Source organism: Saccostrea echinata, unplaced genomic scaffold (genome assembly GCF_033153115.1).
Source record: "Saccostrea echinata isolate AGI-Se365-2 ecotype Australia unplaced genomic scaffold, CSIRO_AGI_Sech_v1 ptg000054l, whole genome shotgun sequence".
Lineage (NCBI taxonomy): Eukaryota > Metazoa > Mollusca > Bivalvia > Ostreida > Ostreidae > Saccostrea > Saccostrea echinata.
This window is the reverse complement of record NW_026889803.1, coordinates 41877501-41893088: the sequence shown is the minus strand read 5'-3', so window position 1 is coordinate 41893088 and position 15588 is coordinate 41877501. Positions and strand designations below refer to the sequence as shown.

The 15588-nt window shown below is 33.1% G+C and overlaps 1 protein-coding gene across 1 annotated transcript in view; it reads left to right on the top strand.

The window, feature by feature from the left end:
* The first annotated feature begins 12552 nt into the window (after nt 1-12552).
* LOC133205693 (solute carrier family 22 member 7-like) overlaps nt 12553-15588 on the top strand; it is a 9317-nt gene continuing 6281 nt past the window's right edge. Inside the window, exons 1-3 of the mRNA XM_061341545.1 lie at nt 12553-12669; nt 13784-14151; nt 14544-14774. Coding sequence (XP_061197529.1) covers nt 13798-14151; nt 14544-14774 — 585 coding nt within the window. The 5' untranslated portion in view covers nt 12553-12669; nt 13784-13797. The remainder of the gene's footprint in view (nt 12670-13783; nt 14152-14543; nt 14775-15588) is intronic.

The following is a 15588-nucleotide window of genomic DNA, read 5'->3' as shown; positions in this document are numbered from 1 at the left end:
TTGGGACTTAGTAGTGGTTGCGTATTTAAAACAATATCATATTTGATTTGTCTTATATTTACAATATTTCTCGCTGGAAAAGTCTGTATACATGATGTCTCAAAAAAGTTTAATGAAATGCAGTGTTGTTATTTTATGAAAAGATTTAGCCTAGCGAAAAATTTTATTCTTGTGTTAGTTTCAATAAACTGTCTCTAAAATAACCAATATCTGGGTTCTAATCATAACTCATATCTGGGTTCTTATCATAACCTATATCTGGGTTCCAATCATAACCTATATCAGGGTTCTTATCATAACCTACATGTATATCTGGATTCTTATCATTACCCATATCTGTGTTCTATTTAAGTTCTATTCATAACCCATGTCGGGGTTCTGATCATAACCTATATCTGGGTTCTAATCATAACCTACATCAGGGTTATTATCATAACCTACATGTATATCTGGATTCTTATCATTACCCATATCTGTGTTCTATTTAAGTTCTATTCATAACCCATGTCGGGGTTCTGATCATTACCAATATCTGGGTTCTGATCATAACTCGGGGTTCTTATAATATCTCATATTTTGGTTCTCATCAAAACCCATATATGAGTTCCAATCATAACTCATATTTGGGTTCTCATCATATCCCATACTTGGGTTATAATTAATCATAACTAATATCTGAATTCTAATCATAACCCATTTCTGGGTTTTAATCGATCCTTTTACTCAGCAAAGTCATCAAAAGCTTAAATCTGGATTTATTTCTTATCTCTGATAAAAATTGACCATTACATATGCAACATCTGAACAAAATTGAATGGTTTAAGCTAAGCTTAAAAAGTTTGAAAGTCGATCTTTTAAAGAACCACTGGGCCAAAGTCAACCAAACTGAGTATGAAGTATATCTTTACGTAAAAGGAATTCAAGTTTTTTAACATGAAAGACCACGCCCCATCCCAGGAGGGGGGAACTAGTAATCAAGAAAATGTTTAGTCATTTAAAAAAATGTTTTCCAGATAAGATAGAAAGTAGGTAAAAGCTCTCTTAAATAACGTAGATTCAAATTTGTTCAAATCATGCCGTTGGAGTAGGGAAAGGGCTACAAAAGGTAATCAAATAGACAGGAAAATTTTTTTCTCAAGAACAGTAAGGTCATGATTACTTACATTCATTTGCAAATATTCTCAAGTAGTGTAGATTCAAGTTTGTTCAAAACATGTATACTTGGGATATACACAAAAGTAAGAAAATTGGGAGGGTATTTAGTGAAGGGGTTGTCCGTCCTTCCGCCTGTACGTTTTTCTGTGCATCCTTGCATACGTTTGTAATGCTAGAGGATACCCATCTCTTATCCACAACTCCTCCTATGCCACTGATAAAATATAATGTGACTTTCACAGAATATTTATTACAAAGTGACATTGTGAACCTTCTATTTTTCGATCTGACGAAAATTGTGGGTTTCCTTTACAAAAACACGGACACTGCCATTCTTTCTATAATATAATGAGATCAAAGACTTTTTCAATACATAAATTGCCATAGTGCACCTCCTATCTTACTCTTCCATTGGACAGATATTTGGAGTTTCCCATAGCAGAACATGGACACTCCCATTCTTTCTATAATATCGAGGTACCCATCTCTTAACCGCAACTCTTCCTAGATCATTGAATAAATTTAATTAAAATTTGACAGATTCTTTATTGCATAGTACCATTATAAGTATTTTTGTATATATTTCCAGATGAACCAGTGCATTCAAATCTTATACACAGAGGATAGTTTGACCTCTGTATGAAAGTTTTGTAGAGCCAGAGGTTTTCGAAAAATATAAAGAAGCCGATATCAATAATTGAATCATTAAACATCTTAGATTACAGCGACCGTACCGATTGTCCAAGCTATCTCGGAGGACATTTGTGCGCATATTTACTTTTCCTTTTGTTTCGTTTCTTTGACAACTGTTTACAACCGATCCCAACTTTTTGGAAATAGAAACCAATTTGACACAATGCAAGTAATAATCCTTTAAAGTTTCAAAATGATTGTCTGAGCTGTTCCTGAAAAAATCGAAGTTAAAGAATTTTCACTTTTCCTCTGTACCCATAGCAAAGATGGGCAATTTAAAAAATATTAAATGCTTTCTGCACAACTACAATGAGTGAATATCATTTCTGCAAATTTTTATGAAAATTGTTCGAAGGATCGGCGAGAACACTCCCGAACAAAATTCTTCACTTTTCCTACGTTTACATGACAACAGTAGCCATTTTGAAACTGAAAATGTTTACTGCATAACTACAGCTGCTGATCATCTTTTGTGGAAATTTTAGGAAGATTATACGGAAGTATTAGTGCCAAGTTATTTTTTTTTCATACGCGCACTTTTTAAAGAAAGTTCGGGTATATTGTTGTTACCCTGGTCCGTCCGTCTGTTACACTTTCATCTTCCTCAAAATCCTCTTTTATTTTAACAGTAGCCAATTAATATTTTGGAATATGATACGTGGTGTCCTGTAGATGTGCAATAAGGTTTTGGAATTTTCATTTTCGCCCTGACGGTCGAATGGGAGTTGAAAAAAATGATGCTTTTTATACCAAAAAACCACCTGGTTCCTACAACTCCTTGACATTTTACGCCTCATCATCTTTTGGAAGATGATTGGTGAAGTCCTGAAAAGTGCAATAAGGTTTTAGTATTTTCATTTTCACCCTAGGGGTCAAGGGGGGGGGGAGTTAAAAAAATGATGATTTTTATGCAAAAAAACAAAACAAAAGAAACCCTGATTCCTAGAGCTCCTCTTACTTTTTACGCAGTATCTTAATCATCTTTGGTAGACTTTTTGTGGTGTCTTGTAGATGTGCAATAATTTTTCGGAATTTTCATTTTCATCCTAAGGGTAAAATGGGGGTTGGAAAAAGATGTTTTTCAAAGAAAAAATCTGGTTCACAGAACTCTTCTTACGTTTTACGCAGCACCCTTATAATTTTTTAAAGATAATAAGTGGTGACCTGTAGATGTGCAATGAAGTTTCAAAATTTTCATTTTCACCCTTGGGGTAAATGGAAGTCGAAAAATGATTTTTTTTTTTTTAATACAAACCCCCTGGTTCCTAGAACTCCTCTTACATTTTATGCAGTAACATAATCATATTTTGGAAGATGATTGGTGGTGTCCTGAAGATTTGGAATTAAATTTCCGAATTTTCATTTTCACCCTGTGGGTAAAAAAGATATGGTTTCCAAAACTCCACGTATATAATTTTGAGATTAGTTCAATATTGGTCCCATCTAGTTCGAGATAACGAGGTTTGACTGTATCTATTTTCAGTAATCATAGCAACACTGTTCAAGGAAGTCAAAAACAGATAAACTTATCTTAGTATAGTCTACTTATGCAGTCTGTTTGAAATTGAATCAAAACTGTAGGAGGAGTCTTTTGAAAGAACAATTTTGATTCGACACTATATAATGAAGCGTTCACATGAGATTCCACTGTTCTTGCCAAGTGGTTCTTGAGAAGAAGATTTTTAATGATTTTTATGCCCCCGGATCGAAAGATCCCGGGGGTATATTGTTTTTGTCTTGTCTGTCTGTTTGTCTGTTTGTCCGTTTGTCTGTTTGTCTGTCTGTCTGTTGGCAACTTTAACCTTGCCCATAACTTTTGATTGGTTGGAGCTATGACTTTCATATTTCACATGTGTATTCTTTGTGACAAGACCTTTCTTTGGGTACCATCATATTTGACCTTTTGACCTTGGAGTTTGGCCCACTTTTGCAAAATTTTATGAGACTTTAACCTTGGCCATAACTTCTGAACAGTTGGTGCTTGGGGCTTCAAACTTCACATGTGTATTCTTCGTGACAAGGCCTTCCTTTGGATACCAACGACTTTGACCTTTTGACCTTGACCTTGGAGTTTGACCTACTTTTGAAAAACTTTAACCTTGGCCATAACTTTTGAATGGTTGATGCTAGGGCTTTCATTCTTCACATATGTAATCCTTGTGACAAGACCTTCCTTTAGATACCAACCACTTTGACCCTTTGACCTTGACCTAGGAGTTTGACCTACTTTTGAAAAACTTCAACCTTGGCCATAACTTTTGAATGTTTTGTGCTAGGGCTTTCATACTTCACATATGTAATCCTTGTGACAAGATCTTCCTTTGGATACCAACCACTTTGACCTTGACCTTGACGTTTGACTTTTATTTAAAAAACTTTAACCTTCGCCATAACTTTTGAACAGTTGCATCTAGGTCTTTCAAATTTCACAGGTGTATTCCTCGAGACAAGACCTTTCTTTGGGTATCAACATTTTTTATCTTTTAGCCTGGATTTTGACTTGCATTTGAGAAACTTTAACCTTCGCCATAAGCTGCCATACGGGGGCATCAGTGTTTCACAAACACATCTTGTTTTTTCCTATATGTTTCCTTGTAAAACTTTAATTGCCTCTTGTGGCCCCACCCTATCCCTGGTGAATCATGATTTGGATAAACTTGAATCTGCACTATGTAATGAAGGTTTAATTTCACGTAAGTTTAACCTTTTCTGACTCGGTGGTTCTTGAGTAGAAGATTTTTGAAATTTTCACTCATTCTTATCTCTCCTTAAAATAGGGCTTGATCCTTCATTTGAACAACTTAAATCCCCTTTATCCAGGGATACTTTGAGGCAATTTTGTTGAAACTGGCCCAGAAGAGAAGAAGATGATACTGTAAAAACTTTATGACGAAGACAACAACAATGGCAGAGATTTTGATCAGAAAAGCTCACTTAAGCCTTCACCTCAGGTGAGCTAAAACTAAGGGGTGGGTTAGGGATGACTCCTGGGGCACTTGCCTAACATAATACTCAATATATAGTTCTTCCTAAAATTTCGGAGACATAGAATAAGTATATGTGGAAAAACCCAAGAACCATGAAATTTGGTACTGAAAAATGGGAGGGGCTAACTGGACGCAAGGAAAAAGTTTAACAACATACAAAATATAACAAAATACACAAAATAATACATGACAAATTAACGCTTTGTTTTTCTATCCTGTCTAGCCCAATTTAGTACAGGCCCATGTATGATAATGATACCCTGAAGGGTAATTGTTTACCCGTCTGCAACAAGTCAGGTGAGGTTACGTGTAAAAAAATTGAGATAATGAACAGTATTCAAACTCCACTGGAACAATATAAACTGGGAACAGAGCAAACACGGACCTCCAAAAACATTAGAGGTGGGATCAGGTGCCATGGAGGAGTGAGCATCCCCTGCCGACCGGTCACACCCGCCGTGTGCTTCTTGTCATGATCGAGAAAAATCCGTAGACAATTCAGTGTGTAAATAATGGCCTAACAATTAGTATGAAAAACATCAGTCAGCATTTGACTTAATGATAGGTTGTATTAATCATTTTGCTGATAAGGTCATTGTATCGACCGTAAAACTTGCGAAATGATGACTTCAAACGAGACTGTCGATATCCTTGTTTCATCAACTTGTTTACCAATAGCTTGCCTCGTTTTAGAAATTGTTCATACGTAGAGCATGGTCTTATGTATCGAATCAACTGGGAGACAAAAACCCCATATGCAGGTGATAAGGGTATATTACTACATAAGTAAGGGAAGTTGACGATTGAAAAATTGAAGTCATCACATTTATCAGAGAGCTTTGTTGTTAAATTACCATTAAAGTCTTTTTTCTAGTAAAATATCCAAATATGAAACAGATGTGTCAGACTCTGTGGTATCTTTTATTTCAGGCTCACTGAGATATATCGAGTCGACACATGAATAGATGTAACTATTGTTAATTGATAATATGTCATCGATATATCTAAATGTCGACTTGAAGGCCACAGCAAGTGTTTTCTTCTTCTCATAAATAAGAATTTGATAAATTCTGCTTCATATGAATACAAATATAGGTCTGCTAATATTGGAGCACAATTGTTACCCATGGAAATTCCAACAGATTGTTGGAAGACCTGGTCTCCAAAGCCACGTAGATGTTGTCAATCAGAAACTTAAGCATCTTTTTAATATCAACTTCAGAGTACTTGTGTGTACAATTAGAATGTTTTTTAACAAAATAATTTTGCAAATGACCAATGACAAGGGAAGTATATTTACAAGTTCCATTTTTATTGAAAAAGCAGCTGTCAGTCATATCAAAAAGCCTGGACTTTAATTTATCGTGGGGAATGGTTGTATAAAGTGTTGAAAAGTCGTACGTTTTAATGTTATTGATTTTGGTAAAATTTTATGATTTCAAATTTTCTAAAAGATCCTGGAAATTTTTAAGTATCCACACCTGATTTACACCACTTCTCGTATTTATTTTTGTACAGTACTCCTGAAGTTTCTCCTTCATTGTTGTTAATAATTTAGTGAGGAGTAAAGAAAGAGGCATGGTATACATTTATCGGAACCAAACCTGTTTAAGAGATCACACATATATTTGTTTTGTACGAGAGAATAAGCTTAAACAAATGAAACCATTATTAGGTGTTTGATTTATAGAATGAATCAACACCATCTTTCATGCTACAAATACATCTGAACTAAATGTATTAATTTTGTATATGAAAACACAATGAAATAATTCCTTCTTTCATCATAATTTCATAATTAAATCGTTTCTTTCTATTGTGATGATATGTATAAAACAGCAACACGAGTCCAGTACACAGTATCAAGATATAATGATGGAAAAGCCAAGATTAAGGTTTGAAAAGTCAGAATTAAAGTTTGAATTACCAACTTAAAATTTCGAAACGCCAAGATAAAAGTTGGAGTTACCTTTTCAACTTTAATTTGAGCTTTTCTAGCCCTTTTCCTGAGCTTTTTTTTCCTTTATTTTAAATTAATTCCAACTTGAAATGAAAACTTAATACACTGAAAAAAAAATTGTGTAATTATTCTGTGCCAATTATTTTTTACATTGACCTTCCCAATGACTTTACATAAACTTTCAACTTTAAAATCCTTATATTTCTTTTGGTCCACCTTATATAAGTTTATGGAGAATAACTTCATACAACTCCGTACATGACAGCCGAGGTATTCAACCAAACCTGTTTAAGAGATCACAAATATATTTGTTTTGTATGAGAGAATATTTACATCCACTGAGTATTATTTCCTTTATTTCTTATAAAAACCATTGCTATTAATCAGTCCATAAACAACACTAAGCAAGCCATCTGCATACATTTCTTAAGCAAGGGCTGTTCCATCAATTATGCATACAATGACATACGCATCTATAATACAATATTTAACATATTTAATTTACTTTGAATGTTTTTTTTTTTTTGTTTTTTTACAGATATAAATATAAACAATAAAATGTCTTTCTTTGCTTGTTAGTTCGGGAATTAACGTCGCAGCTATTGCAGAAAAAATTCACATTTTTTCTGCAACAGCTGCGACATTAATTCCCGTACTAAGAACCAAAGAAAGCATTTTATTGTTTAAATAAGCTTAAACAAATGAGACCATTATTAGTGTTTGGAATATAGGATTAATCAACACTAATTATATGCTACAAATACAACTGAACTAAATGTATCAATTCTGTATATGAAAAGACAAAAAAAAAATTCCTTCTTTCATCATTTCATAATAAAATCGTTTCTTTCCATTGTAAGTACATTATACATGTTATTACAAACGGTAACAAGAGTCCAGCTACAAAGTATCTCATCAATATATAAAACAGCAACACGAGTCCAGCTACAAAGTATCAAGATATAATGCATAACGCCGTTCAAAGATGGAAAAGCCAAGATTAAAGTTTGAAAAATCAGAATTAAAGTTGGAATTACCAACTTAAAAGTTCGAAACACCAAGCTAAAAGTTGGAATTACCGACTTTAAAGTTGGAATTACTAAATTTAAAACTGGATCGAATTTCCGACTTTAAAGTTAGAATTTCCAACTTTTAAGTTGGAAAAGCAAACTTTAAAGTTTGAATTTCCAATTTTAAAGTTGGAATTACCAGCTTAAAAAAAATACTAATACGTTTCTGTAAAATTGTCCCGGTCGTCCGCGAAATCATCCGCGGACAAAGTTATTTTGCGTACAATAGCAATATGTCTCCCCGAATTCTTTCAGGGTGACAAAATAAGCATGCCATATATGGTTGTGTAGATAAATCATTGTAGAAGACAATGGTAATAAACAGTTTGCTAGTGCATTTTCTCTGAAAGTGTAAATGACTGCAATTCTAGGGACGGGGAACTCAATGTAATTCAGAGTTAGATACCTTGTGTTATTATTTTACAATGGGTTAAAAAATTCATTACAGAAACAAGTTCTGTGTCAGGGCTCTTTTGAGTGTATACATGTACATTGAAAATGCATTATTTCTTTGAAAATCTTCTTCTCTGACCTTGAGTATCTGTCAGACATACTAAGCACATGGTTATGATGAGCAAGGGTGCCTCTTCAAAATAACCCCTGAGTCGGGGGTTTTGGTGTTAGGGTGGGGCTCTATTGATTAAATAGTGAAAATGAATCAATTCTTCGTCTTCTTTGCTCCTGGGTATTTAGCAGATAAACTTAGTGCATGGTTATGATGAAAAAGGGTGCGTTTTCCATATTGTGTCAGGGGTTCTGGTGTTAGAGAGAGAGACTATTGATTATATAGTGAAAATACATTAATTTTTTTTAAATTTAGGAAGCAAACAAAGTACAAAGTTGAATGAACATGGGTTATTTTACCAGATCTGTGACATTCTGGATCGCTGGGTCAAGTGTGCTGTTGCTGGGCAAGGCTCTACCGATTTTATAGGGAAATTTGTACTGTACTAAAAGAAGTTATTTCCATTTGCTATTCACCTATGATAATTAATCACTGTTGGTAATGTAATTTTAAAATAGGTTAACTGAATAGTACGGAAGCCCATTTAGGACCTATCAAAAAATATTTTTGAGTTCGATATAACGAATTGTCAAATTTGTTATAACGAATTTAATTCGTTATAACAGTTTCTTTGAATTCGCTTTAACGAATTTAATCTGTTATAACAAATTTGTTGAATTCGTTACAACGAATTGAAAAATTTGTTATAACGAATTAAATTCGTTATAGCGATTTCTAAAACTTGTTATAACGAATTAAATTCGTTAAAATGAATTCTTTAATTTGTTTTAACGAATTAAATTTGTTAGAACGAATTCGACAAATCGTTATATCGAATTCATATATATTTTTCTACAGGCCCTGATTGTTGAATTTGATTAAACGAATTTAATTCGATGTAACAAATTTTAGAATTCGTTCAAACGAATTTAATTTGTTATAACAAATTTTAAAATTCGTTTAAACGAATTTAATTTGTTATAACAAATTTTAGAATTTGTTTAAACGAATTTAATTCGTTATAACCAATTTTTGAATTCGTTATAATGAATTCAACAAATTTGTTATAACAGATTAAATTCGTTATAACGAATTCAAATAAACTGTTATAACGAATTAAATTTGTTATAACAAATTCATCAATTCGTTATATCGAATTCAAAAATATTTTTAATAGGTCCTGAATGGGCTTCCGTAGAATAAAAGAATTACATTTTTTTAAAATCTATAACACCTAAAGTACTTTCAAGATTTTAATGGTCAGGTAGACAATTTTATACATAAATAAAAATGAGATAAAATACCTTATCGTTGAACATTGAATGTTCTTCAAGGACCAGGAAAGGCCAATCTGAGATGGTTTGAGATGAATTTTAATGTAATTTTAGAATAAGTTCATTGAATAAAAGAATTACATTTTTTAAATCTATAACACCTAAAGTACTTTCAAGATTTTAATGGTCAGGTAGACTTGTATTTTATACATAAATAAAAATGAGATAAAATACCTTATCTTTGAACATTAAATGTTCTTTAAGGACCAGGATAGGCCAATCTGAGATGGTTTGAGATGAATTTATGTGATCAAGCAGCTGTTCTTTTGTTTAGTCTACACGGTGATGGTGAAAATTGGGAGTGTATTATCACTGGCACGTACAGGCAAGTAAATAGATCTACTTTTTGATTCGTTACAGAGTACTAGATTACCTATTTTGTTCATTCCTGAGCATCTTATTTCTCTTGCTTTCGGATAATTTATCTTCATCTATTTATTTGTTTTGTTTTATTCTTCAATCTATTATTCCTTTACAGTTAGGTATTATACTCAGGTGACCGTTAAGGCCCTTGGGTCTCTTGTTTGCTATGGGAAACCCCAAATATCTGTCCGATCGCAAAGAAAAATAGGAGGTGTAGAATGGCACTATGTATTAAAGATTCTGTGAAAGTCTCATTTAATTTAATTTATTCAGTGGTATAGGAGGAGTTGTGGTTAAGAGATGCATGGGTAACACCCCCCCCCCCCCCCGCATTTTCTAGAAAGAATGGCAGTGTCCACGTTTTGCCATGGGAAACCCCAAATATCTGTTCGATCGAAAACAAAAATAGGAGGTGCACAATAGCACTATGTAATACAGATTTTTTTAAAAGTCTCATTACATTTTATTCAGTGGTGTAGGAGGAGTTGCGGATAAGAGATGGGTACCCCATTATAGAAAGAATGGCAGTGTCCATTACTTTGCTATGGGAAGCCCCACATATCTGTTCGATCGAAACGAAACATAGGAAGTGCACGAAATCGTGTGCAATTGCACTATGTAATATAGATTCTGTGAAAATCTCATTACATTTTATTCAGTGCAATAGGAGGAGTTGTGGATAAGAGAACTCTCTTAAGGGCACTTTCAATTTTTTTTTTAGAAAGAATGGCAGTGTTCAGGCTTTCCTGTGAGAACCCCAAATATCTGTCCGATCAAAATGTAAAATAAAAGATGCACAATGGTACTTTATAATAAAGATTCTGTGAAAGTCTCATTGAATTTAATTCAAGGTATAGGAGGAGAAGAGGATAAGAGATGGGTACCCTCAAGTATTACGGATGTATACCCCCATTACTTTTCAAGCGAGGGGATGGGATAAAAAAAATCCATATCATTCGTTTATTTATTTAAAAGCCTGACCTCCATTCTGACAAAAAATTACAGCCATCACAATTCGTTGATACGCACCAGTACATTTTTGGATTATTTGATGCCATGTCTGGTTGTTTATGCCGTCTAAGTAACAAAATCATTCAGTTAAAAACACAGAACGTTTTTTTATTGCTTAATATGAAGGAATGATCAAAATATTATTTTATTTATTCTAAAATTTGTTATAAAGAATTAAATTTGTTTAAACGAATTCTTCAATTTGCAAAAACAAATTAAATTCGATTGAACGAATTCGTCATTTCGTTAAACAAATTTAGTATCTGTTACATATTATTATTTCAAATAATATATCTTAAACACGTCTTCTCACATGAGTGTCCGAAACCAATGTTTCTCGATTCGCACTTTACCAGCAGTGAGTGTACATATTAATAAAAATTTAATCAAAGCATTCTATATTACTCTCTCTCTCTCTCTCTCTCTCTCTCTCTCTCTCTCTCTCTCTACGAATAACTGTAAAATATGCCACTCTGGTTGCAGGAGAAACAGGAAATATATGAAAAACGATGATCGACGAAATAGAAAGAACCAGGACATTTTTTATATAAATTATTTTGGGGGAAATTTGGGGGGGGGGGTATAGAGTAGAAACTGGAGTGTTGTTTGCAGTCGGATTCCACCTCTCAATCTCTAAGACTGATCAGAGGCTAGCACATGTATAGCTGATAAAATTGTGTTTTCGATTTTTTTTTCTGCTAATTTTATCACATTACATTAAACATGTTAAAGTGTATTTTTATTTTATAACCTTCAAGCAGCATAAACATGCAACATTTTGACTTTTGGTTAGCACTTCGAACACTCGATTGTGTGGCCCACTTTTCAAAAATACTGTCCTAATAAAATAATATCTGCACTTGATTGGTTTTTAAGTGGTTTAAAAAATATATGTAATTTAAAATATATCTGTCCCAGAAAACAAACTCATCATGCAGATGATCCATGTGACAAAACATTCGATCCATCTAATGAAAAAATCAATTGTCCGAATTACTAGTATTAACATTTTGCTGAATCGTAACCTCACCAGAAATCCAAATCAAATCAGCTTAACATATTTGACTTAAAGAAATTATTCAACTTGAGGCCGGAAAAATTCCCCACCCATCTCTCTCTCTCTCTCAATATTACGTACAGAAAATCTCCAATCTACATTAAATCCAAAATTGAACATACTTTTTTAAAGCTATATGAAGTCGTTTTATCTTTTTTTATATTCAAAAATTCCATTTGAGGATGGGAAAATTCCCCCTCCCCCCTCTCTCACACACATAATATTATGTAAATTAAGAAAAGCTCCAGTCTACACTAAATTAGACTGGCAAAAATCCAAAATCGAACATACTTTTTAAAGCTATATAAAGTCGTTTATTATATGAGTTTATTTATATTGACTGAGCGAAGAGCTATTAAAAATTACCCAATCGCGGAAAAGCTACCGGATCAACAAAAATAGTTTCCAGTGATCACACTGAGAGAGTGTGCTCAGACTGCACTGTCAAACATGAACGTGGGGGAAAGGTAGCTGTATTTACACTCACGGAGATTATTCGACTACTTTTTGGGGGAATAAGTATTGTAAACAAAGGTAAGAAAAAGAATTTTAAGTCGTTTTATAAAACTTACATTTCTAAATATGACATGTTTTGTGCAGGTCATTCCCTCGGAATTTATCTTTCTAGCGTTTAGAGGTTATAATTATTTAGTGATTGTGGTCATGGAAATATTGATTAATTATAAAACTCAACAGACGTAAAAGAATTAATTATATTAAATCGATTTTGATGACCTTGGCTGATGAGTAAAGAAATGACAAGACATGAATGAGCATTACAGTGTACTTTCGCTTTCACTTTTGGCATACACGTGTAGCGGGTGTAATGAAATGTAAACCAGGACTTTGAGTTTAATGAAATACCAGTGATATCCATCGAAAAGTAAACTTTGTTAATAGTAACGATTTTTTTTTATTGATTCATTTAAAAGTCTGAAGCAAGTGTTTACTCTCCCATCAACATCACCTAAGCTACGTGAAACAAGTTACAATTATTTGTTCATTCTCTTACCAGAAATATTGATATGGGTGTTTGATACAGATGTAGATGTTTTAATTTATGCCTATGTTTTACTTGCTTAAAAGTGAATACAGCCAAATATATTTTGTTACCAAATGTCTATGTTAAGTAAGAATTTGGTGACTGTATCATGTATATACTAGTATTTACATGTCACTTTGATTAGTTATTACAATTAAATAATAAATATGAAAAAATTAAGCAATCTTTAGATAAAAAGATTGTGCATAAAATGCTTATTAATGATTGTAACTATAAAATGCACAGTTCCAACTGTTGTTGACTTGTGTGCACACATATGCTTTACAAACATGAGATAGATTAGCAGTAAAAAGAAGTTGGTTTGACAGTTGAACTTCTGTATCTCGAACTTCGATATATCAGATATCACAGATACCAAACCAAAATGAATAAGTTGAAGTAAGTTAGAAATCCCAACCAGCTTAATAAATATAACCTTGATATCTGGAATCCTTGGATTTAAGCTCCAAGTTGTTGCTCGATTGGTCCCATTCAGTTTGAGATAACAAGGTTTGAGTGTACATTTTGTATATACATTATTCTTTCATATCTTTTTTTTAACAATAAAACTTAATAATAGGGTTTATTATTATTTTTTTTTTACAGCTTTAAAAATAACCATGAAGTTCCAGTTGGACACATTAATAGAAACACTTGGAAAGCCAGGAAAATACCAGCTGGGGATATTTTTCCTTTTGGCATGCAACTATTTCCCAATAGTATTCAACATCGTCATCATGGCTTTTTTTGGTTTTACCCCCAAACACATGTGTGTTTCCAACAAATACAGCAGCAGCAATACCAGAATCAACGACAGTACTGCACTGAACAGTTCCCTGAGGCCAGTACTTGGAGAGTGTATTAGTACTTACTATGTGGCCGGTGTGGTGAATAAGACAATCAGTTGCTCTGATGACCCAGACAGCTACTGGGAGTTTGAAACTGGCGAGACGGAAGCCACCATTGTGTCAGAGGTATATTACTATACTACTCAAAGGACTATAGAACATTTTTAGGATGATGGAAAGGGAGGAGGGGGCCGGTGGACACATTTAGGGAAGGGGGATGAATGTGTGAAAAAATATTAGCCCCAAAGATAGCTCCTAATTCCTTTTCACTTAGATTATACATTTGATACATGTAGCATATTTTTTGAAATCCTATTGCTCTTGTTGCTATGACACTTTCAGATAACTTTTAATTATCATCACATGTATACCCGGTAACCATTTTTCAACCTAACAGAAAACATTAACTAAGCAGTTATAATTTAATATGCCTATTGATATATAAACCAGCAATTTTAAATGTAAAAGTGTTGCCTTAAGTTATCACTTTTAAGATAAGTTTTATTTTTCAATTTCAGTGGAGTTTAGTCTGTGAATCTAGGTATCTTTCCAAACTGGCTACCACACTATATTTTTGTGGTGTGATGGTTGGTGGCTTGCTTTTCGGTTACATGGCTGACAAATATGGCCGGAAGCCTGCCATGCTGGTGACCCTCTATTGCCCTATACTGATTGGACTGGGAATCGCGTTCTCCAACAATTATTACCTGTTCATAGTTCTGAGATTTTTTATGGGCATGTTTTTGCAGGTGAGATTCCTAGCATATCTATTGATTTTCTGATTATTTTATTCTTTTGAATCATTTTTATTAGATCTCTTTTAACTCCATGAATTGCATCAATACTCCTGAATACAGGTATCTAGAAAAAGAATGAAAGCACGTATCACGAATTGATTTTCCTGTGTCAGTTAATGACATCGATTGATCATGTACGTAGTCTTTCCCATGTTTTTAATGTGCAGCAACATGATCAAAATAACATAAAAATTAAAACTTCTGCCAAGTTAACAAGTTTAGCTTTTAGATCTGTACTCTTTTTTTCTTCTCTTTCAAATTAAGGGGTATTATACTGCATAGCCTTCATATAAATATGTATGAAAAGGTTTAAATGCCAAACTCTTCAGAATAAAGATCAAGAAAAACTGATGAAAACAATCTGCAGATCAAAATTTTTCCAGATACATTTACATGCATGTAATTATATCAAAATATTTTTTATGTTCATATAATTGCATATTTTAATACATATATATACAACCTATTTGTGTATGTATGTGTGTATGTGGATTTTTTCCAATTTCAAAAATGACAATCCGTGCACAACCAATACACTGTATTATGTAATGCATAAGTATGGTACTATTAAATTTTAAAATTTGTCACTTTGCTGACTTGAGTTGGTTCAATAATATAATGAAACTTGGTAACCGTAGAATAATGTTGAATTCAATGAAATATATTTCAACATTTGTTGAAAAGTTCTGTTCATTTAAAAAGTAGACTAGGAAATATATACTAATCTGGATTAAATATTAATAAACCAGGAGTAAGTAAGGTACTT